The sequence below is a fragment of the Mchenga conophoros genome, linkage group LG7 (assembly GCF_057382185.1).
Source record: "Mchenga conophoros isolate Kocher_MC1m ecotype Shallow Benthic linkage group LG7, M_conophoros_male_GT1.1, whole genome shotgun sequence".
NCBI classification, from domain to species: Eukaryota; Metazoa; Chordata; class Actinopteri; order Cichliformes; family Cichlidae; genus Mchenga; species Mchenga conophoros.
In genome coordinates, this window is record NC_140532.1 from 43549280 (window position 1) to 43575204 (window position 25925).

Consider the following 25925-nt stretch of genomic DNA (forward strand, 5'->3'; position numbering starts at 1 on the left):
GCATTATGCAAAACAATATTTTTAAAAATCTTAAAACGAATTTATTTTTTATAATTATACACACGTATTCAATTTAATTTGCTCTGAAAAAAAGTTGTTTTTCTTTTTAATTTAATTTACAATTTTATTTTTTGTCATAATACTAAAGTAAATTGGTTAAATATTCATGCACGGCCCGTTTTTTCCGTATTTTGTATGTCACATAATTCAGCAATTAATTGCAACAACTCGTTGCCTTTCACAATCGCTGTGTATATGATAGGCTGCAGTGCTGCCGGGAGGGGAAACCATTACAAACGTTTTCGATGCATGAAAGCGTTTCAGTGCACGTCCTATTTGTAAACCTCTTCAGTAGGGCGATTTTGCGCGCTCCCGTGGACTCGCCATAGAAAACAAAGCTGAACGTCTTCCATAACAGCTAGAGGTGCAGACTTGAGGAATATCCGAATTTAGTCTGCATACAGTGAGCTGAATATGGATTTACTGTGGGTGTAGCATCGTTGGAGACCGAGCCTTCTCGGTTGGAGTGACAGCAGGACACTAGCGAAACCACCGAAAATAACAGCTGTGTCTTTTTTTCTCGGGGTGCTTTGTCTAGTCCACCTAACGATAGCAAACCATCACTGTCGTTTTAACCGCAAGATATTCAGCTAGTTCTTACTAGCTGCTGCCGGGATGTATCACCATGTTGTCACCAAAAAGTAACCGCTAAGACGTCGAATTGTGAAGGAAACGCAAGAAAACATCTCCCGGGTCCCGACGGGTTGTCACTGGGACCTGAATCTGTGTTAGCCACAGTCGCGGAACCCACTGTTTTTGGCGATATGGCGGAGCAAGGCTACTCATCCTGGTGAGTGCGTACAGGCATTGCGCTACCGATTGGTAGCCGCTGTTGCTATTGCTAAACCAGATTGCAATAGGTCATTAAACCAACGAACCGTATTTCTGTCAGTATACAGAAACCTTTGTCTCTTCACATCGACACTTCACATGCATTTATCAACGTCTTCAGAACAAAAGGTCACTCATCCAGATATTTTTCCATCAGCTTGATTTTTTTTTTTTTTTTGCTAAACTGCTAACTTTGGCTAGCCCTAGCTAACGAGCAGCCCCAGCTGATGCCGTGCTAACATTGTCCAGCATCGGTTAAATCCAATGGTGGCTGTTGCAAGGAAATGCTAACGAGTTAGCTGCCCTGCTGATAGCTAAAGCACAATGGGGTGGTCATTTTAAAAATTTTCCTTCGCTTTTTGGAGTACGGCTGGCTTTGTTGGTAAACCCAGTTGTGCACAATAAACGCAGCGTTTCATGACAGTGTTAAAAGGCTTAGTTTGTTGTCTGTGCCAACAAATTAGCGCTAGCTGGCATTCGTCGTCGACCTGCTGCTCACACAATAACAAAGGTTCGGCTGTAGCTAAGCTAGCATCGGTGTCAAGTCACAAAAATGCAGTTTTTCCATACAGTGACAAGCGATAGGCGGTCACAGATGGCACCATCAGGTCTCGAGGTATAGAAACGATATATAACTATAGTGTCATAGTAATTTTTGTGGTCGGCGAAAGTATAGATTGCACGAAATCATTCAGAGATGATGTGATAAGTGAAATGCGTTGTCTCCGAAAACGACCTCTTTCTTATGGCCTAGTTAATCTATACTAGGTTATACTTGTCTGATCTATGAACTAAAGATTAAGTGTTTGTGTCATGTCTACTACAAGATTGTTTTGAGTCTGAGAAGGCCGAGCCAACCGGGTCTTCCCTAAGAGAGTGCATTCATTGAGTTGTACGAGTCGACTGTTTATTTCATATACTAACCTTTATTTAATTTCACACCTTCTGCCTCTGAAAATCCCAGTATTCATGCTCTTTAAAAAAAAATCACAATTGAATATCTTTCATCAGTTTTAGATCAGTGAGCAAAAGTCTTTCCCAGTACAGCGATATCTGTAAATGCAGATAAAACAAAGTTTTTCCCAACGTTTTTGCCAGCAGGGTGCCACTGTGTGCTTTTAGCTTCATAAGTGGTCTATCAAACTGTTTGTGTGGTAAATGTGTTGTATAAAAAGTCCAAATCACTGTAAAATGTGAGGCCAAAGAAAGAAAATAGTTTGTATATTTTTTTTAATGCACAATTTTTATGACTACACCCAGTCCACAGGCTTTTACAATGAAACTTGATATTTGAAAGGGTTGTTGTCATAAATTTTGTGTGCAATGTTATTGGATCTCAGAATGCAAATTAGTGTCCAAAAAACAAGCTTCATGATCCCGTTTGACTTGTCAACGGCTGTGATATATCAGAAGATAAGCGAAGCACTGGTGAGGATTAATTAACATAGTAAGCTTAATTTATGTGACCCAGCAGCAATAAAACCCACTGCCGATCAAGATGGATTTACACCTCGATGAGATCGGATCAAAGCACAAGCAAAACTACCTCCAGATGTGGTTAAATCAGTGGATTGATTCGTAACACAGCAGATAATGTCCATTTATTCTTTTGCTTTAAATGGGACTAACATTGAAATATGTCTTCACAATATTACAGCCCCATCATTTTTCTTTTTTTAATTACATTTATAGGACTGAGATCATCTCTGACTGGGAGGGGAGGAGGGTTAACTTTATGTTTGATTATTTATTTATTTTTTAAAAAAAGGTATGAATAGAAATATTCAGGCATGCCTTATATGCCCCAAACAGCTGTTCCGACTTTGACACACAGTCTGCAGTAATGTGGGTGGATAACACTCCATCAACCTCACAGCCCAACGTCTTCATACGGCTGATCTTTTTTTATTTCCACATTTAATTATGAAAATTCATATTCAAATATTTTTTTTTTCAAAATTTATATTATATGATCAAATTAAGAATATTTTCCAGGTGCACTGTTATCTATACTGTTCTACAAACATAAAAAATGATTTGGGGTTATTTTATGTGCGCTCCTACACATGACCATTTTGCATGTGTTTGTTTTATATATGCTGATATTTAAGTTATAGTGATGCAGATTAAATCAAGTATGAATTCAAAAGCTAATGATGATGATTTAACATGTTATTGGGAAAACAACCTGTAACAATCCTCTTGATCGGTAAGCTATCTGGGATTGCTCTGAACATATTTATTATCATCTGTCCCCAGGCCTTGCTTTAACAGTGTTAACGTATTGTTCATTCTCAACCTTTTAACACTTGTTGAAGGTAGCTTAGTACAAAGGGAATCTGAAAAACGGATAACCTCCATCCAAGAGAGTGAAAAAGAGGAATCAGAGACATTATACTGGTTGAAATTTATTCAGAACAGCAAAGATGGTTATGAAATTTTAACTGAGAGGGGGGGAAAGGGAAGGGGGGGAAAAACCCTTGCTTTTGGGGAAAATCTGTACATAATTTCATTATCATTTAAAACATTTCATTTGTGAGTGTAGTTTGTCTCAATTGCCGCTGAAGTTCGAGTTCATTAGATACTTGCTTTAAACTAACTCCCCAAACAAGTGCCACAAAGCTTTACCCAGATGGCTGCTCAGTGGCAAGACTTTCTTCTAGAAGGATCTTGGGAAAATTCAGCCACTTCAAAATTCTCTCTGGTCTAATTTGCATACATTAGTCTATTTTTTTTGAGGAAAAAAGAGGAAGAAAAGAACCACACACACCCACAGAGGCAGTTTATAGAGGGGAAAAAAGAAAACATACAGAAACACAATAGAAGCACTGATAAGAACATGCCAAGTGGACAAACCATAAAGCCATGTCGGCCAATCAGAACCACAGGCTCTGCAACGTCAAAAACTGCCAACCCTGCAAATGCCTTTTCTGAATTTCTTGACCCATGATTTCCAAAAGGCCAGTTTCAGTGACCTAAAACTGCGTGTGTGGCTAAAAGGCTAAAGTCCATGGAGAAGGAAAATCTGTTTTGTTTTTTAAACACGTAGTGTCAACAAAGCCTTGTACATTTTGTGACTTAATGATTTTGTGTTAACCATGGCTAAAGAGCTGTTGATATAAGGATTCCTGCTTAGAGATGTATTTATTGTAATATTTATGATTTAACTCAAGCTCCTCAAAAGAAATTAGTCTAAATGGGGTTTAGATACATAGTTGCTTGTGTTGATTTGCAAGCTCAGCAGAAAAACATTAGACCGTGACTATCTATTGTGCTTGAAATAGCTTAAATGTCACTGAGGAGCTTCAGAGATGAATAATGAGTAAATGTGGAATTATAGTTGAATCTCAAAGCTTGTGTGCTCGCACTAAATTTTCTTTTTGCTTTGCAGCCAACCTGAGATTTATTTTAATTACTACAGTGTGCACAGCCAACCATCAGGGCAGAATATCATAGTGTTTGTAGACATAAGCTGTTTTCAAACACAAATTTAGGACAGTTTTGGAACAATCTGGTTGAGATATTTTCTGCTTTTCTCACTTGTAGTGAACAGCAGGAAATAAATTTGCAGTGTGCTGGAAATGTTAGATTTGCTGCAGTATTAGGTGCTCTGTTCAAACATCACATGGACCCATGAAGCTGACAGGTTCCCCCCCCCCAAAAAAAACCCCCCAAAAACTCATCCGATCCAATTGCGTGGGATATTTGCATTTTGCCCTACACTTCTCCTTCTGATAGAAGTTAAGAGCACATGCATGAAAATGGCTTCATATTTTCTACATTTTTATTGGTGTTATCTAGTAGTGATGTTTTCTCTTCATATCAGCATCATCAGGTTAATATAGTTTAATATTGCACTAGATCAATTTTAAGTCATCCTGTTACAGTAGAGTAAGTGATGCCACTTTTGTCCTCACCTCAGTACCCGTTTGTCAGAAGAGCAGCAGCTAGGCCCAGTGCAGCTACCTCGCACACTGAGCCACTGAATGCAATGTGTTCCTAGTAACTTTCAGAAGACACCAGAAAGCACTGCTGTTTTAAATCACATGCCTAAGTTTATTAATAGTGTTGACAAAGAGCAGATATTTGAAGACCGATCTCTCACCGCAATTTGTAGAGACATTTGTTAAATGTGCACTTAGTTTCTGTTGTGCGCAGCTAATTTTATATCAAGTGTATTGCTGTCCGGCGCAAACGACAGTGAGCCCCTTTCAACCTCACAACAACCAGCTGACCAATCTTTCTGAAGAGTCTTCATTTGTTGCCACTATCAACTCTTGCAATAGCAGCAATTTGCTTTAAAGTTAGATTACTAACCATTGGTAGTTGTTTTGTTCTAGTTTCTCTTCCTAGCTTTTAGTTGTGTAGCTGACAGTGCATGCAGTGTAAATGAGAAATTTTCAACCGTGACATTTTAAATCAAATTATGAAAGTCACACTTCCTGAAGTGAAAGCATAGAGCAGCAGAACTATTCAGTTGTATGGCACTCTTTTGTTGTATGGCACTCTTTCTCAAGTAAAGTTTATTTATAAAGCACATTTAAAAACAACCGAGGCTGACCAAAGTGCTGTACAACAAAATACAAATATAAAATACAATAAAACACAAGTACATAAAACTCCTCACTGATAAAACAATAAATTAAAACAATAAGTTAAACCTTGCTAAAAGCCAATGAGAAGAGGTGAGTTTTAAGAGCAGTTTTAAAAGTTCCTAGGCTTGTGGAGAATCTGATGTGAGGAGGTAAACTGTTCCACAGTCTGGGTGCAGCCACAGCAAAAGCCCTCTCTCCCCCAGTCTTTAGTCTGTACCTGGGAACATCTAAAAGCATCAGGTCTGCTGACCTCAAAGATCTCCTGGGGCGGTAAATGCTAAGAAGCTCTGCCAGGTAAGGAGGTGCAGTACCGTTAAGGACCTTAAAAACCAGCAGTAAAATTTTAAAATCAATCCTAGAAGCAACTGGGAGCCAGTGGAGAGAGCAGAGAACCGGAGTGATGTGGCCTCTCTTTTTGGAACCGGTCAGCATGCAAGCAGCAGCGTTCTGCACCAGTTGGAGGCGATGCAGACAGGAACGATCTAAACCAACATAAAGGGAGTTACAGTAGTCCAGCCGTGAAGTAATAAAAGCATGGACCACCCTTTCTAGATCGTTCCTGCACAGGTAGGACTTGACTTTGGCTAAAATCCGTAGATGATAAAAAGATCCTTTGACTACGGAGCTGATTTGTTTATCAAATTTAAAAGCACTGTCAAAAGTAACACCGAGGCTCTTAATGGAGGAAGTACATTTGGATGTTAGGGGTCCCATAAAATCAAAGGAAAGGTTGGGGTCTTTAGGAAGCCCAAACACAATGACTTCAGTTTTACTTTCATTTAGATGTAGAAAGTTAAGCGCCATCCAAGTCTTAATGTCAGACAAACAGGAGAATAACGGCTGCAGAGAGTCCTTACAGTCTAACCTCAGAGGGAGGTAGATCTGAATGTCATCAGCAAAGGTGTGGAAGGACACATTATGTTTGCGCAGCACATTGCCCAGAGGGAGCAAATACAGAATAAACAGCAGGGACACACTGATTTCTGACACACTGATGGGGCACTGCCCTATTTGTAATATACTGAAAACTTTTTTTTTTCCTAATATAACTGTTTAAGTCCTGCCACCACCGGAGAGACCCAGTAAAGATATAAAGTGTTGGAAGATTTGACATAACCCCTGCCTGCTGACCTGTTTAGGCTAGTGATGGCGTTTACACCAGTTACTGTTATCAGTTCATCTGCACAGAAAACTGGGTTAAGTAGCACAATAGCAGAGAAGATGACGTTGTTGTCTTTTATGGTAGAGCTGGAGCCTCACCTCTGACACACATTCACCGAGCTGTGAGCAAAGAGACAGCCCTTGGGCTAAGACTAGGGCTGCACAATTTTGCATAAAATGAGAATCACGATTTTTTTTGCTTAGAATTGAGATCACGATTCTCTCACGATTTTCTTTTCCAGTATAAATATTTATTGCACTTATTAACTGCACATCAACTTCGTAAAAGTTGAGACTGAACATAAAAACAATAAATAAACATAAAAACAACAAATGTCTCACATTTTGTCGTTGCCGCAAAATGTTGTACTGCTTGAAATTCCGTCTCCACCGTTGCTCGACGCTGCGTGTATAGAGCAGGTAGTGCAACAATAGAAAAATAGTTGCGGGACAGCACTGTGTAGCGTTGTCTAGGGTGTTGATCATTTTCCTAAATCCCTCGTTTTGCACAGTGTTGATGGGAGCCATATCTTTGGTCAGGTGATAAGCAGTGTTGGGACTAACGCGTTACAGTAACTACGTTATTATTGTGGTAACGAGCACGGTAACTAGTTATTATGCCAAAATCAGTAACGCGTTAGTCGTTACTGGGATTTAGATAGGGTCGTTACTTCGTGTGGTGGCTATCGCGGAGCTTCCACAGATTCAGTAACATTAGCAAGTGGTGGAGGCCAGCAGGTGGATGAAGGAAAGGGGACGCAGAAGGAAAAGAGACCCGAGGCAGCCGCCGGTCCAAGTGTGAACTGAACTTCAGGTAAGAAGTTATGACCTGCAGTCTCTCTGGGTCAGATATAAACCAAGTTTAGGTGGAGTTTATTTTCGTTATTCTGACTTTTTCCGTACTGCGTGCTAGCTAGCATGACGGGAGTTTCTATACAGCTGGGTGGGTGCTATGAAGTTAATGAAGTTGAACTTTATTTTGTTCATAAGTTATTAGAGTTGCCAACCGTCCCGTCTGGTATTCAGAGAAAATATTAAACGCTTCTTATTGAGGTGAAAAGGAACAGTTTGTCCCGTTATTCAGCTACAATGAAAAAGGCACAAAGCTGGAGTTATTCTGTGTCTTTGCTGCACAGCTGCCTCTTCTTCTCTCATTCTCTCCCCCTCCCTCTCCCGTTTCTACTTCAATCATGAAAACTGATCAATGATCAGCTGATCGGCTCTCTTGTTTGTTTATCGCTCACTTTGCGCCGAAAGAGGAAACCAGTGGATGTCACGCTAAACAACAGCAGCACGTTTAAGCTTGATCAGCTGTTGTTAGAATTTATTTAATATTAATTTCTAGTATCAGCTGATGTTTGCTGGAGCCACAGCTGTAAACCTGCTGGTCATGATATGGTTTGGTTATCTGGTGAGAGGGAAACATGAAGATGAAACCAGGAGATGTCCTTACTGGATCATCAGAGCTGAACAGGTGATGGAGAAACAGGTTTACCTTTTAGGTGACATGAATGAGTTGAAGGGAAGTTATGAACTGTTTCTGAGAGACAAATAACACCAGGATCCTTTTTTAGGTAGCTGACAGCTGGTAACTGTGCAGGGGCGGATCTAGCAAAGTGTTGCCAGGGGGGCATGTAGGGCATTAACAGGGAAAGGGGGGCACAAAGAAATACTTTTCTTTCTTATTCCCATTTAAAATGTCTAGCTTTTAAAAAATAAATATCTGAATCTTACAACAAACGATTGATAGATTGATGCATATATACCATCAAAACAGTGTACATCACTGTCACAACAGTGTTTGTTTTCATTCAAAGGCTTTATGATTTTTTTCCTATAATGGTGGGACGGTCTCTAGTCAAAATGCCCGGGACGATTTTCTGTCCCAGTCCAGCCCTGTATGCAGCTCATCTGCAGTCTGGTGTTACCTACATCTTCCTATTCAGAAGGCAGAATTTCCGAGTTCTGAGTACAATCGAAAGCACCACGACTGCAGTTTTTGTGTTGGATGTAAAAGGCGCACATGACTCTGTGACGTAGGCTAGAATCATGGCAGCAGTCAATGACGGTCCAGGCGTGGGATTTCTCTCGTGGAAATATGCATTATACATTATACATTATATTTTCCTTTCTATTGGTAGGTGGCACAGTGCACTTGTGGCAAGTAAGCAAGCTAGAAGACTGGCAAAGTTATGGAAGCAACACATTAACAAGAGAATTCTGAGTAAAACCAAAGTTACTTTCCCTAGTAACTAGTTACTTTGAAAGTAACGAGTAACTTGAAGTAACTGAGTTACTTTTGAGAGAAGTAACTAGTAATGTAACTAAGTTACTATTTTAAAGTAACTTACCCAACACTGGTGATAAGTGATAGCTTCCATAATTTCTTTGTGCCTGCGGGAGTTCGACGTGTATAGGGAAGCGCTGCATAAGGTTCCTGTTATTGATGTTTGGGTGGTTGACCGGGACAAATTTTCTCCAGTCACTTTCTTGTCATCCCTGACGTGCTCTCCGTTGTTTTTTTTCCCTGCCAATTTCAGCAGCCAGCTTCTGTATCACGTGGTATAAGGCTCCGCCCTTGTCATTTGTTGAGCAGGAAGAGTGAGCGCTTGTTGCAGATTGTACCCAGATCAAAATGCGGTACAATCATCGTCTTTTTTTTAAAAATTGTTGTCATTTGGAAATGAGATCGCACATAAGTATGAATTGAGATCGCAATTTTCTAACGATTAATCGTGCAGCCCTAGCTAAGACCGTTAATTTTCTTTCACTTAACCTGAGCTTTAATTTTTTTTTCTTAAGTTGATAGCAACAGTGCTCGTTTTTATAATCACAATCAAGACCTATATTGGTAAAAAGCTATTAAACTTATTATTTTAGTTTAAGCAGCCCAGTTGTGGGTGGGAAGAGTGGCAGCAAAAATATCCAAAGGGGGCAGTAAAACTGTATTGGCCTTTTTGTGTGTGTGTGTGTGTGTGTGTGTGTGTGTGTGTGTGTGTGTGTGTGTTTACGTATATGACTACTGTATATCCTCTGGTATAATGTTTCTTTCTGTCAGCAGTACTATACTGCTGACAGATGACTGCAAGAAGAGTACTACATCTCATTCCTCTGGAAACTAACGTTAAATAGTTTTGTGCCATCAGCAATTGAATTACTTGTAAATTCACATATTTTTGAGTAAAGTTGTTTAAAAAATAATATGTAGATAATAATAAGCTAAAAATTACAGATCTGATTAGATAAAGCAAAAGTACCGATGGCAACAGTGCCATCTTTGCCTCCAGTCAAATTCCTCACCTCACTATTTGCCGAACACATGACCACTACACAATGCTCAGCAACACTTTATTGCTGAGCATTGTCGAATTTTGAGAGGACAGCAAAGTTGCCAGCAAAGTTGTTAAACGGTTTCATAAATGTTAACAAAGCCAGAGATCACATTAACAGTAGCCATTTCACTATTAGCAGTTAACCAATAGCCACAGTAGCCAACATCACTAAGCTAGGAACTAGCAGCTATGGCTAATAATAAAATATTAGGAGGATAACACAGTTATTTGTGTCCAGTGTCAAGTACTCAAAGGTAATAAGTGGCATTTTTTTTCTGTTAGAGCATTAAAGAAAACAAACTAATGATATAGTGATATATATGACTGAGTATGATTATGTCTTGGGTTATTAGTTTTATTGTAAATATTCTGTATTTTTATATAAACTTGTTCTCAGAAAACATTTTAAACTAAAATCATCATTCAGTCCAGCAGGCATCATTGTGTTGAGTGTTGAGACCCAATACACCTCTTTCTGAGAAGTCAAATCCAATGAAATGCAGAGTGGCAAGGGACTGATGTTTAGCTTCTTGGTAGTGTTTGGCTGTAACTACTCCAAGTTCCCAGTATGCATGCATCTAATATGTTCTGAAGTTCACTGGTTGACTGCTCTTTGTTTTTTCAGTGTAAGCTTGACCATTGGGGCATTCAAGAATACAGATTACTGATGTTGTACTGTAGTTTAGTTTATGAATTGTTTGATAAGGAACGTTTTACCAATATGTGGATGGGTAAAATATATCTGAAATGGTGTTACACTGTCTGCATTTACCAACATCTTAAGTTTCCTTTTAGGTGATGCCAAGTGTGATTAGGTTTGCTGGCCTGAAAACTGTGTGCAAGATTATTGCTTATTGTTTGAGCTCTTTGAAATGATAGGAGAGGAGGCATTTCAGTGATTCCACTCAGTGATTCCACTTAGTGACGGTTCAGCTTTTAAGATGTGCCAGTGTCTGTTAATTATGTCCCTGGATTTCTGATGATAGTGGTTCAATTCAGTGATGAAAGTTATTCTTTCATTTTTTTTCTGTTAAGGTTTTAAGGCTTAAGCAGTTCATATCTTGAAGATACTAAAGCATGGAATTAGGCTCTGACGATTATGGAGGGATGGCACTTTCCTTAATTAAATCATGATTTCATCTCCTTTGTCATGCTTTTGAATTCTTCCAAGTCTGAGAAATTTCTCCAAAGGCATAAAAATTGCCCCGTAGGTATGTTTTCCTTGAGATGACTTGGATGGTGTTGCAGTGAAGAAGAGTGTTATGTTCAATAGGGTTCCTTTAAATTGAAATATGTAGGCTTCCATCTTGGTGTATAGACATGGGTAGATTACAATGAAAAAGTGTCTAGAAGGAAATACTTGAATTTACATGTCAGAAACATTTTGAGTTCTCCAAGAAAGTACCATCTCTCCATAATTGACATAGCCTACACCCAAGTCATATGTCATTTCTGTGTCAGTGTGACCTAAGGGTGGAGGATGTTAAGGATGATTCAGGTAACAAGTTGTTACCTGAATGCCAGCGTATCATTGGTAGTGCAGTGCTGTTTATGCATAACAGGCCTGTGCAGTCTTGCAGTCAAGTTAAACGGTGTGAGTCTCAGCAAGTTAGTTCACTTGAGGAATTTAACTAGCTAGCCACCATGCTAAAACTGAATCCATCTGTCTAATCTTTGAAACACTTTCAGTTAGTTAAAATACTTTTCTGTCAATTCAGATTGTGGATCAGGCTAAAATGTTAAAAAATAATGCTATATATCTTGACGCATGCCCAATCATCCAGGTAAGTAAATCCCAAAAGGTTGATTCTGTTCATCTGGACGTTTCGTCACTTGGGTGGGTGACGAAATGTCCAGATGAACAGAATCAACCTTTTGGGATATTGCCATATAGTTTCAAGGTTATATTAATAGGTTATATTATATTTCAAGTACCCATGCATTTCCTTTTTGTTACTGACAAATGAGAGTAAAAAGGCAATAAAGGCTCAGGTTTTTTTAGAAAAAAAAATTAATATGGGACAGGATTAGGAAGCTGAGGAAAAATGAAGACAAGATAGTGGCGCTCGTAATAATCACAAGATTTAAGTTGGGTTACTGCTCAGTTTAACAGGCAAAACTGAAGCTAACTACAGGCTCACTTACCACAGAGATACATTTGCGGTAGAGTTACGAGAGCCTGCGTGTTTTTAAAAATATCTGTATGTCTGAAGCATAACTATATTGTATAGCAAGATGGGGCACTATGATATGCAACATGAATATTTTATTGCACATGTAATTAGTGTGTCCTTGTGTAGAGATGCCACAAGACCCAAGACTTGAGTGGAAAGCCAGTACAAATAGTTAAGGACCTGATGGTACTTCTATTTTACTGTAATTTATATAATTGCAAGAACTATGAAGTGTACTCCAAAATAATAACATAATGCTGCAGCATGTAGGTGTAAAGGGATGTACAGCAGAATCTTTGTAAAGAATTATTTGTTTAAACTAAGAAGTTTGGGTTTTGTTTTTTTTGCTTTTTGCTGGAGCTTTTTGTTCCTAAAACATTAGACTTTACATTGCATATCTGCTGATTGTCATATCCAATCAAATTTACAGCATATTTAAAAAATAGAACTTTTCTTTTAGTTGTGCCAATCTGACACATTTAATAGTTGACAAAAAACAAAAGGAGAGAAAAGCAGAGATCAACTTGTGTGTGGATTTATGTCAACATATGTTCTGTCTCAGAACAAACCTGTAGAACAAGCTTTCTACCTGACACTTCAGGTTTGGCATGCTAACCTAAAGTCTTATAGCCCTTTTTCAGTACTACCTGCTCAACTCAACCCTACTCTGTTTCGGCCATTTTCCATTACGATCAAGTACCACCTAATGTATGTGGGGGTCATTGAAACTGACAAATGCAGACTTGACGTCACAGCTCCAGGGTCAGGGTGCCGGTGCTTTAAATGCTTGTACACTGCATGTCGTGAAAGGAAAGCTCAGTCTGGAGTCTGGATTTAAAACACTTGCTCTTGCCAACTAGCAAGAGCAGCAATGTTTAAACATCTGGTCAACTAGATGTTTAAACATTGCTGCTTTTGCTAGTCGGCACCAGAAGTACTTGTCAGGTAAACAAGTGATTCTTATTTTATTGATATCCAAAATTACCCATTGGTTGTAATATCTCGTCTTCCGTCTAAGGGCAGGCAGTGGTGCTTGCTCCCTCTTTGTGATGGAAAGTAGGCAGACAGCTGTGAGAACTAGTGCGGTTCTACAATGCTTTGAAAGATGAGTGGTTATACGTTAGATATTACAAGAGTTAACATAAACAAGACTGAAGCTGTGTGTAACCACATTCTGCACAGGCACATATGTAGATGCTGGCCAACAGGAAAGGTGGATAACTGCTGCTAGCAGTGCTAATGTAACACTTGGCAAACTGATCTAATACTGCACGTGTGTAGTGTTATACACAGCACAAAATCTTCAGCAATATTTAAAAGCACAATGTCATTAATGGAATGTTAAATGCAAATGCAATGATTGTATTTGCAATGTTTAAGCTCATCTTTTAGATGTTTGAAGCACTTTTCCTGCACCTTTTTTTTTTTTTTTAAATAATCTTAATACAAACTTTTTTAAAATATTGTTCATATGTACACTAATGTGATTATTTTAATGAATGAATACCTTAGTAAAAGTTAATAGAGTTAAAAAATTAAAGAAGAAACTTTACACCTGGAAACCTAGTTTTTAAAGAGATAAATACAAAGTCCTGTTAAGACTTATCTACAGTACAAGTCGATGATGCTTAACCCTTTAAAACCGGTCGGAGCGGGTATGCTCAGTTTTGCGTAACTATTTTTAAATCCCTGTAGAACCAGAACCACGTAAGCTAGCACAATAATTTTTAAAAGTCATTTTTGAGTTCATAGTTTTCTGAATAGTTTCTGGGATGCTTAGAACTCAAATTGCACTGCTGGAAATAGTTTATTTTGATGCACATGGTGTTTATTTGCATTGTAATATTTATTTTCACTTCTCCAGCAGTATATAAAAATTGGTGCAGCTCAAACATAAAACTATGAAGACACTCAAAATAAATTTCCTGTTATTAGAAACTATTTTGTGCAACTTTTTTGTATTTACAATTTTGAGGGATAAACCTCTTAAAACCCAAAAAAGTATTATAAATTTTTTTGTAGTTTATTGCACTTTGTTGTAATATATATGTAGTTATTATAGACTTAATGCATACATATTATTAAAATCTGGGCTATAACGGTTATATTGATGTATAGCAACTTGAAATGCTCCCAAAAATGGCACTACTGCATGCAAAAATATAAAGATAACTCTGGCGGACTTGGTTCTATAGTAGGTCTTAAAGGGTTAAATGACTTTTGCACTTTTTAAATAATCCTGTTAAATCTTAAGGAGTTTTGAGGGCTTCTTCAGTAGATCTTACAGCTGTATAGACAGAGCTAATCCTGCTGAATTTTCTATTTAAGAGCACACATTGACCTGAGTTTGGCACACTACTAAGGCACCTGTTGGATGTGTCCTGAACAGAAGCACCACTAAGATAACCTCTCAGAGCTGAAAAGCTCAATTTGTTTTAATTTGGAGAGACAGGCGCCTAATCAAGCTTAAATTTTAATGGTGGTCATCTGTGCTGATTAAATGAGTAAAATTGTTACATGTTGAGGCCAGCCTTAATAGGTATGTGCAACAGCTAGTATTATCCCTGATGTCTTAATACAAACTGATAGATTCTTGGTTAGTTGGTTATTCAACTTATTTTTTCATTAGCATACGTCATGCAGTTACAAAACTTTAAAACATGTCTTTTTGCAGGAGATTCTCTCTTTTTGTTTAAAAAAAAAAAAAAAAAAAAGATTAATTCAAGAATGTAAAGTAAGTAAGTAAGTAAAATTTTATTTATATAGCACATTTCTAGATAGAGATCACAAAGTGCTTTACAAGATATAACAGATTAAAAAGACAAAATACAAACAAAGTTAGCAAAAGGCAGTTTTAAAAAGATGTGTTTTTAGCTGTTTTTTAAAAGTAATCAATGAATCAGCGGATCGTAAGTCCTGAGGAAGGGAATTCCACAGTCTGGCGGCCACAGTAGCAAAAGCTCTATCACCCCTAGTTTTCAGTCTCGTATACTGAATGACAAGTAGGCCCTGACTACTCGACCTCAGAGACCTACTAGGGGCATAGGGCTGTAAAAGTTCAATGATATATGGTGGTGCTTGTTGTTGAAGAGCCTTGAAAGTTAAAACCAAAATCTTAAACTGGACTCTAAATTCAACAGGAAGCCAATGTAACTGCATGAGCAACGGTGTTATATGTGAAAATTTAGAAGCTTTCGTCAAAAGTCTTGCTGCAGCATTCTGAACGATCTGCAGACGCTCCAAAGAACCTTTATTTAAACAAGTAAACAGGGAATTGCAATAGTCCAGTCGTGAAGAGATAAAAGCATGAATAACAATCTCCAGTTCGGTATAGGATATAATAGAGCTCAATTTAGAAATATTTCTTAAATGATAAAAGCAAGACCGAACAAGAGATTTAACATGACTATCTAACGTAAGAGCAGGATCAAGGATAATCCCTAAGTTCCTGACAGATGGTTTTACAAACGTTGAAAGAGGACCAAGAGCATTTATTATACTGGGTATATGTCTATCTGGGGCACATAAGAGGACTTCGGTTTTACTTTCATTTAGTTGGAGGAAGTTTTCAGCCATCCAGCCTTTAATGGTTTCCAAGCACACATTTAAAAGCCGCAGCTTAGAAGCCTCTTCCGGTTTAAAAGATATATAGAGTTGGATATCGTCCGCATAACAATGGTAACAAATATCCTCAAAAGGGCTCAAAATGTATTTTTGATCTCATTATTATTTTTGCTTACTAGTCACTGGACTCCAAAATTGTAAACCCCTCCTAGAGGCAATCTTTGCTACGTTAAGATGAACGATGGGCTGTCGGATTGTAACACCAGAGATGAAGCCTGACCAGAACCGCCTGGATCTGACCAAGATCCATTTCAATGCTAAATTCTCAAACAAACACAAAATGGAAAGATAACTCATTACAGTACCAATGCAGAGGAAATGTGTCCTTTTATATTGGGTGTAGTCCATTAATGTCCATAATTGATCATAAAGGTGAGACACTAAATGCTACCTAATTGGAAGTCAAACACCCAGTGCCTCGCTTAATGTAATTGATGGGAAAACTTGTTCGCAAGATTAATGTTAGTCCTGGAAGACTTGCCTTTTTTCTGTTTAATTTGTGTGTGTGTGTGTGTGTGTGTGTGTGTGTGTATTAGACCAGACCTGAGTAAGATGTTCATTTTGCAATAGTAGACTTTTGCTACTATACCTCACAGTAGCAAAAGTCTTTATTGTGGCCTGTTGACCTGGCCTTTAGTGGTCAGGTCTGGATGCAACTAGGACTGGGCGATATGACCCAAAATTCATATCTCGATATTCTTTTGCTGGATGGCGATATATGATATATATCTTGATATTTTATTTTATTTTTTAAATTTTTTTTAAATCCCTAAAGTAAGAACAAAAAGTGAGTTCGTAGTCAAAGCTGTGTCCCAGATCTCACACAGGCACTTTTATTAATATACAGCGTACATGAAAAAATTACTCAGAAATAAATTATCAGCATTTATTAAATAATAATTCTCCATAAATAAAATAAAATAAAACAATGTTGTTTTTGTGCATAACAAAAAGCTCACAATTGTGTTCTACTATGTGACTGACAGCCTGGAGTTTGAAATCCTCTTTGTAACCATGTCTCTTAACTGGTGCCATTTGTGGTCCTTACAAACACACAATGCGGTAATATTACGTTGAAGCACAGTAGGTATTACTCCGCGAGGCTCCTGACTGCGGCAGCCGTAATGCTCCAACAATCCATCAAGTGGTGCGGCTTTGTAGCTTACAGATTGCTGAGCGCCGTGTACCATATAAAAGCGGTTTGCGGTCAGTAAGCACAACCAGAATTCATACATAATTCTGGTTGTATGAATTCATACACTGTCGATTTTTGAGAAAATGAAAGGGTTTTAGGCCGGGCAGCCCCCGTGCGTGGGGCTGCATGGTGTCAATGTGTTAGCCCGGTTGGCTCGTTAACGTGTTGACGCCGTCCAGCCGCATTGACGCATTAATGCAGTTATGGCGTTAACGTCGTTTTAATGAGATTACCATTTTAGTGCTGGTAGCATTAATCTCCAAATGTTTACTTTTTACCGACCAGCTCCTCTTTGATAGCTGCCATGTCCATCTTGTCGTTGCCTGCAGGTGAAGCGATGGGAGAGGGGGAGTTGTGTTCAGTGAAGGAGAGAGGCGAGGCAGAGTAACGTTGCGTAGAGACAAAAGTGGACGAAAGACAGGCAAACTTGCAGCTCCTCAAGTATAATTCTAACTTAACACATACTATAGCGTTACGATATTGTCACATCTCATATCTCATCTAAAAATATATCAATATATTTAAAAAGTCGATATATCGCCCAGTTCTACATGCAACTGCTTTGATTAAGAATGGTATTGGAATTGTTATTGAAAACCTAGTCTGTCAGCGAACAAGGACGTCTTATGGCACTTCGGGCTACCGTCCAGGCCTCAACAGTCCGGGATTGTATTTTGTTTTTAAATGTTCCATTCATCTATCTCACCCATGTTCTACAGGCTTCTGTGCACAGAATTCAGACGAACCAGTTCGATGCTAGAATATGAATTAGGTCTGTGGGAGATTAAACTAGCTGTCTGTCTGCTTGCTGTGTTGACAGTGGAGCAGTGACCTCATTGGTGTGTTGTAAAACAAAGTCAGCTTTCCCTTATCACTTTATGAATGCTCGAAACCAAACTGACCATGTTGTTTTAACCCGCACCTAGAGTCAAATATACCAACCCCCATTGTAATGCTGTATGATGCAGTGCTGTCCTAGTGTCCCGTTTCCACAGTGAACTGTATGTTAGTGTTCCAGACTCAGAGACCCAGTAGAAGTTTCTGTACCACTGAATAAATGAAAGCGACAACGGTCTTGCTTTTTTTCACTTTTGCAGAGTAAGAACTAGAGCAGGGGGATATGATCAAAAATATTTATCACGATATACATTTGAAAATTTGTGATTAAAGATATAACTGACGATATAATTGACACTAGACAAAATACTTTACAACTCCACAACTTTATTAGTGCAAAAAATCAATGTATCAATGTATTTTCACTTAAACAAGCAGCTGTTTTTTGTGTATTAAAGTTATATAAAAATTTATCAGTGCAAATGCAAATTCCTTGCTGACTGTTTAACCAAAAGGCATTTCCAGTGGAAATTGGCCGACATATCCTCAGCATAACCATGTATAATATCCACAAAACTTAAAAAGAGGTTATAGACACACAATACAGTAATATTATGTTGAAGCACAGTACGTATCACTCTGCGAGGCTCCTGCCTACAATAGCCGTAATGCTCTGCCAATCCATCAAGCGGTGCTAAAACATTTGACAGATTTTCGAGCGCCGTGTACCGCATAAAATCGTTTCGAGGTCAGTAAACACAACCAGAATTCATACATAAGACACACGGGATAATAAGGGGCACTGTTGATTTTCAGAAAAATCAAAGGATTGATTTTAAAAACACCAAAAAACACGGTAATAACGACGATCCGCTAGCATGCTCTACCAAAATAGTGCTTTGTTGTGTATCTGACGGACGAAAGCTAAACCAGTTCCACACCACTGAAGTTGCAGCATTTTTACAAACCAATTCTGGTTCATCCGTTTCATTTAACGATCCACTTTCGCCCTTCTCGTTCTCCTTCGCCGCCATGTTTTTTCCACCATGTGCGTATGAAAACAAAGGCACTGCACATGCACGTTTTACCCATATTCTATCGCTATATTTCATTTTCTTATCGTTGCCCAACATTATACCAGAACACCAAAGTGCAGCTTGTGCCAATGGAAGTGATGTCACTTCTGGCGTCCGGTGCAACTCGCAAGGATGAGAACTGAGTATAAAGGGCCCATTATGCTAAATGTTCTATCAGTGTTTGGAGGAAAAATAATTATACAACTCAACTGCATGCCAGCAGAAAATAAATCTTTGTAATTGCACAGCCAAACTAAAAATGCATCCCCTTTATATCATGATATTGTGTGTGTGATAAGCTTTACATTCGGGTCAGTTCAGGCCTGCAAAATAAAGTCAGCATGGGCCAAAAACAGCAGTTCCTCTGCCACTAGAACCTTGTTCCAAAAGCAAGTCAGCTCTCATAGACTCCCATCTTAAAATGTCCATCTTTGCAGCAGGATCAATTTTACATCCCCCAGTTTTAATAGCTGACCTGTTTGAATTGTACAAAATCTAAATTCTGTTGGAGGTGTGGCAGCATAGTCTGACAGGTGGCTGCCGAGACGTGGGTGTAGCTGGTAGATATTTCCTGGGCTGGACCTCAGCCAATTAATGTTGATGAACTGGATCTCGGTTCGTGTACATGGTGTTGGAGTATTTCATCTGTGTTGACACTGTGTGTATTACGGTATATGTACCAATAACCAATTCAAGGAAACTGTTACTTATAACATTCGACCTATGGAGTTGCTCTCAAACTTATCTTCTACTGGCTTTAATTAAAAAAACAAAAACAAACAAAAAAATATCCAAGGATTGTTTGATTTAATTAAAGCTGAGAGGCATTATGGTGCACACTACAGAGATAAAACATCCAAGATTGCATTTGTTCATTGTCGCTCTTGAAGTATAGCTCACGAAATTGGCTTCAAAAATGCAGATTTTCAGTTAGTTATGATTGCTATATATTATAATATAGCTTTCACATTTTGCTGGTGCTGACAACACAAACGGAAATGTAATGTGTATAATACAGGATGTTGCAAAGGAAATCATTTTTGCATCCATTCAGTGTTGTTTCATAATAACCAAAGAGGATGTAGCTGCTGGCATCAGGTGTCATAGTGTGAGAAACATTTGAAACACTACGAAGTGATACTATATTATATTACTTTTAAATGTCGTACATATAGTCCACATATAGTTTCTGACACTGTGTGTTTGTATGTTTTCTCTTTTTTAACACCTTATTTCTTTCTCTGTATATTTTTATTTCATTTACTCTTTAGTAAACATTAAATTCAACAGCACTTTTAAATACACTCTGCATTCCTCATCCATGACCAGAGTTTGACAGGAGACACACGGGTAGGATTTGGGTCAAATTTGCACCTCGTACTAAGGCAGGCAAATTACAATACCAGCCTAGTTTTTGACTGCATAATAAGGTTGCATGTCAAGGATGTGCCGCATATTGATATGGGACGAAGATCAAAATAAAAGCCTGGGTAAACATTTGTTTGAAAACAGCTGCCACTGTTTAATGTGCAAACATCCAGATTAGATGCAGAACTCTAATCATGACTGATTAACAAACTGAAATGGATAGATGGATATCTGAAGTTTTAAAACCATGCTCACCCTTTATCAAAATAAGTGCAATGCATCTGTCATTGTGCATAACTATGATTCCTGCTGCTTTCAGGCTGAGTTGTGTGGATCATATTTTTAATAGTGACTGAGCAGAGGGCTATTGCGTTGTTGTGCTCAATCTGTTCCTCGGCTATTTAATAAAACTGAAAAACATAAGTGCTATAGCACATGGGGATTCCACTCCAGAGGCATTATTTCAGCAAGATCTGCAGATGATCATAGGTGGCAATTCCAGACTATAGAACATTTTCTGTACAATCTTTTATGTTACAGAGTATTCTAGGAACCAAATGCATGATTTATATTTTCTATCTGGAGTGTTGGCTTATGCATTTCAGTCCGATCAGGAATTGTTATACACACAGTGAAATTTCAGATGTTCAGATGTTGATGGATCTAATATAGGTGCAAAGCTAGTATTTAGTGCAAGCTCAGCTTTTATAAAACCTCAATGTGCCAGTCATTTGCTTTTAAACTACACCAATAAACATAACACCTAAAACCTGAACTTAACATTAGTACAGTTCTTTCTTTTCTTTTTTTTAATTCACACCCTCTTCTTTAGTATACAGTTTCCAGTGTGCCTTCAACTCTGTTCCATTGGCCTCATTGATTTTCATAATCAATAACTTGCTTTTCCTGAGTTCTCATTTTAACATGCAGCAAAATTAGCAATTCAGATTCTGCTGTCGAATTGGTTTCATTCGCTCCTTTGGTGTGTGTGCATTATGAGGTCCGGTCATCTCAGGGGAACATATGCTCATGGTTGTGCGGCTCAACAGTATTGTGCAGCTTCAGTGGGATGTAGGGTGGTCATAATTAATTTATTCAGATTCTTTTCCAGTTCTGTTGCATGTTTGGTTATGTAGTGATAAACGGGGATTTTTTTTTGTTCGTTTTATTCTTATTCTTTAACAGGCCACTGTGATGGTTAACTGAACTCTGCTGACCCAGTTCCCTTTGTATGCACAATGCACAATGCTGTACCTTTGTATAGAATGGACATGCTGCCCAGTTAGTTTACACTTGCTGGTACAGTCTGCAGACTTCATTATTTTATTTCCAAGCATTAAACTTGCTCCACTCAGTTTATCATTTTTGTGGTTGCTGTTGGTGCCGTGCTACTTTGCTGGGACAAATGTGTCTCATGGTGATAAAATTGCCACAGCCAATTTTTCCATTGTCAGGTATAGAGTCTGAAAGGAGTCACACAAATTGCCATTTTCAGCTAGAGTCTGTTTTTGCTATGTTTAGAGTATGATGATTTAAAAAATAATACTCCATGGAAAGAACAGCACAGCCATAATTTATTCGGACGTCACCAATGGTTTGTATGTCTCTATGGGTGAATTGATTACAGAGTAGAATCCAGCAGGAAAACCACCTTTTATTCTCAGAGAGAGGCTTATTTACACAATTCACCACAGTCTAGCAAATCTAAGGGCTGAACTTTCTTCCCCTGTAATATACCAGCTCTGAAGCTCATATTTCCTCTTCCATAATTGAACTTTGAGTAAATTTGACAGTAATCACATGCATCCTGACTCACTAAATAATCCTTGTCAACTCAACATGTTTTGTTTCATAACTTTATTTGTTTTGCTGGTGTGATAGTTTTTTGGTTTGTTTTTTTTTCCCTTCTTTTTGGTAATGCTTGTATTTTAGTGAATATTTTCTTCTCCTTTAGCTAAAAAAGGAGAGGCTAGGAAGCCTCACAAAAGCTAAAATCACTTTTAAACAATTTCTCTTTTGGTACTAGTTGTCAGATCACATCAAGTGAGAATTCAACTTGTGCAACAAGCAAAAGTATATTAAAAAAACTGAAGAGTGGGCAAATCCCAAGTTAAACTTTTCTAAACTTCAAGACAAGCAAAGCTGGCACTAATGAAAGTACGGGATAGCGTTGATTGACATAAGAGTGAGTGGTGCATTTAGAGCAGGGGTTGGCAACCGTGTGGCACGCGAAGGGTTAACTGATGGCACGACCATAGCTGGATTGGCCATAGGGCATACCGGGCATTTGTGCGATGGGCCGATTGTGATTTTTCATTTTTACGGGCCGATGGTTCTTTTTTTTGTTTGTTTGTTTGTTTGTTTTTGTAACGATATAAACAATGTAAGGTGGTGGATTGGCCAGATGATGGCCGATGTGTAAAAATAAGTTCGTTGTTTGGTGGTGGCTATGGCGGAGCTCACAGAGGCCAGTGGGTGGATGAGGGAAAGAGGAGGCAGGAGGAGGGCGAGACCTGAGGCAGCCGCCGGTCCGAGTGTCAGGTGAACTGAACTTTAGGTAGAAAGTTATGACCTGCAGTCTATCTGGGTCGGGTATAAACCAAGTTTAGGTGTAGTTTATTTTCATTGTGCTGACTTTTTACAGTCAGTTACAATAACTCGTACTGTGTACTAGCTAGCATGATGAAGTTTCTATACAGCTGGCTGGGTGCTATGATGTTACTGATAGTGAACTTTATTTTATTCATAAGGTTTGTTAGCAGAGTTGCCAACTGTCCTGTAAAAAAACAGGATCGTCCCGTATTCAGAGAAATTATTACGCGTTTCGTATTGAGCTGAAAAGGAACAGTTTGTCCCGGACTTCAGCTAGAATGGAAAAAGACACAAAGCTTGAGTTTTTCTGTCTTTACGCTATCAGCTGCATCTTCTTCTCTCATTCGCTAGTACATAACAGTAACCTATAGCACACCAGAAAAATAGATTCGGACTACCTTTTAGGCTCAAGTGCAGTGACACGACTTTAACAAGTAGAAAAGTCAGTCATTCACCACCATCTTTCTCTTCTTCCTGTGCACTAAAACCACCAAAGTCCTCTTCTCCAGTGTCGGATACGAACAGGCTCATGATGGCTTCGTCATCCACTCTCAGCTTCTCTCCTTCGTTGTCACTTTCAAAACCAAACAAATCCTCGTTGTCAGTGTCAGAGTCGAACACCCTCGGAAGGGCCGTGGCGGTGTCCTCCTCTCCATCATGCAGCAGTCCAGCCCTTCGAAATCCGTTGGTGATCGTGGATGTTTTCACACTTTTCCACGCTGTCAGATTCCACTGGTGGAGTTGAGCATAACTTGCTTTTCGCAAGTTTATCGCCTATCATTATTTACGCCTCCAGCTGAACGCGTAGCGCTACTTTGAAGTTTGTTTTTCGCGCTACTTCGTACGGCACTATGTTGCCTGGCGGATGGACATGTGACCAACATACCACTCTTGAACCCCGATCCTTCCGCCAGGCAACGTAGTGCCGTACAAAAGTGGAACAAACAAAACAAATCCTCTTACGATATGACAAAAATCATGGACAATCCATAGAAAGCCGCACCTGACTAAAAGCCGCAGGGTTCAAAGCTTGTGCAAAAAGTAGCGGCTTATAGCCCGACAATTACGGTAATATTCATTTCTAGTATCAGCTGATGTTTGCTGGAGCCACAGCTGTAAAGGCTGCTGGTCATGATATCGGTTTGCTTATCTGGTGAGAGGGAGACGTGAAGATGAAACCAGGAGATGTCCTGATGTTACTGAATCATCAGAGCTGAACAAGTGATGGAGAAACAGGTTTACCTTTTAGGTGACATGAATGAGTTGAAGGGAAGTTGTGAACTGTTTCTGAGAGACAAATAACACCAGGATCCTTTTCTAAGTAGCTGACAGCTGGTAACTGTGCAGGGGCGGGTCTAGCAAAGTTTTGCCAGGGGGCCAGCTGGGGCATTGACAGGGAGAGGGGGGCACAAAGAAATACTTTTCTTTCTTATTCTCATTTAAAATGTCTGGCTTTAAGTAAATAATTATCTGAATCTTACAACCAAAGTTTTCATCTCATGTAAAATGTATAGAGATCATACATATACCAACAGGACTGTACATCACTGTCACAACAGCGTTCGTTTTCATTTAAAGGCTTTATGGCTTTTCCTATAATACCTGGTGGGCCAGTCTTTAGTCAAAATGCCCGGGCCGATTTTTTTTTTTTTTTTTTTTTTTTTGTCCCAGTCCAGCCCTGGGCACGACACGCAGTGAATTAATCTGAGAAGGTGCATTAAAAAATAAATGGCTGGGCCAGCGGTGCACATCGCACACATTAGTTGTGCCGCTTCTTAATGATGGTATTTTAGCTGACAACTCCAACTACCAGATTCAACTTGTAGTTGGCTAAAGATAACTTAGCCTACCGGTGAGAGGGACGTTGCTAGCTGGCACCTTTTCAAGCGATGTTGAAATTTCCACATTCCGACACTTCAAATGTGCTCGGCGCAGCAACAGCACTGTGGAAATACATGGATACATCCGTAGACTCAAGACAGAATTCACAATGTGTTTTCAGGACTTTCAGGTGTATGGACCACTGTTTTCTTTTCTGATCAAACCAGAAAGGCTTAATGAGCAGCTGGATTTGGCGCAATGAACAAATTTAATAGTTAAAGACATTCAAACATTTTCTGAACTTTTAAGTGCCCACTGACACTCTGTTTTACACAACAAAATAAAAAATGTTAACTCTTTACCCCTTGAGAGCCTTAGAGGAGCAGTTTCAGTAATGTTTCAGGGCTGTTAGTGAAGGTGGTCTCTGCTTATGCGGCTACCCTTGGAAAAAATGGTCATCGAACCACATCTTTATTATTTATATGGATTCTAGCAGAAGCATTTCACCACAAAGGTTTGATTTATTTTTACAGCAAAAGCAGTACCTAAACTCTTTTTTTTTTTTTTTTTTTTTTAAGTTTTTCACTCGAGTTAACTCCTCCACATTGTTGTCTCCTGCTGCATCATCCTGACTTTTGTTGTTAACCTTTGTGGTTTAAAAAAAGAGAGACTTTGGTGTTTTCTTTTCTTTTCGCTCATACTTTGAAGCATGTGACACTTGTTTTCAGTCTCCTTTTCCTGGCTGCTGCATGTCTTAGCACTTATTGAAAAAAACATTTAAACTGATGAAATATCAAGTCTAATAATGCCAAGTGTTAGAGGCCACACCACTGTATTTTTAGTTAAACAAATCCCATCAGCATCACAGTTGTGAGACTGCTCTCCAGAACAGCAGCCACTTTGCTATAGCAGTGAAACTCATCGCATATTCCTCATATTCTTAGCAGTTCTGTTTGTGAGATGTCATTGAGGTTGCTGGCATTGGTCTATTTAATACTTTTTTATATGCTGTTCACTATTGAATGTAGTGAATGGAGCCCAGAGTTTTGCCCTGACAGCTGTGACCGGAGAGTACAGAACATAAACACACACAAGCATCAAGTATAATTGCTTGACAACAGCATCTGAGTGTTAGGAATTTGAAAACTTAAGCTGTGGTAAAATAAATATCAACAGCAGCACAGTTAATTATCAGATTCATGTGTTTCTGCTCTTCAACAGTACATAGCAGTAATCTTGTGTTAATAATGAGACAGTTG

General features: G+C 38.8%; 1 protein-coding gene across 1 annotated transcript in view; it reads left to right on the plus strand.

Moving 5' to 3' along the window:
• The first annotated feature begins 285 nt into the window (after window positions 1-285).
• Window positions 286-25925, plus strand: part of sppl3 (signal peptide peptidase 3) — a 41026-nt gene continuing 15386 nt past the window's right edge. The window contains exon 1 of the mRNA XM_085279433.1: window positions 286-850. Within this exon, the coding sequence (XP_085135559.1) occupies window positions 825-850 (26 nt within the window). The 5' untranslated portion in view covers window positions 286-824. The remainder of the gene's footprint in view (window positions 851-25925) is intronic.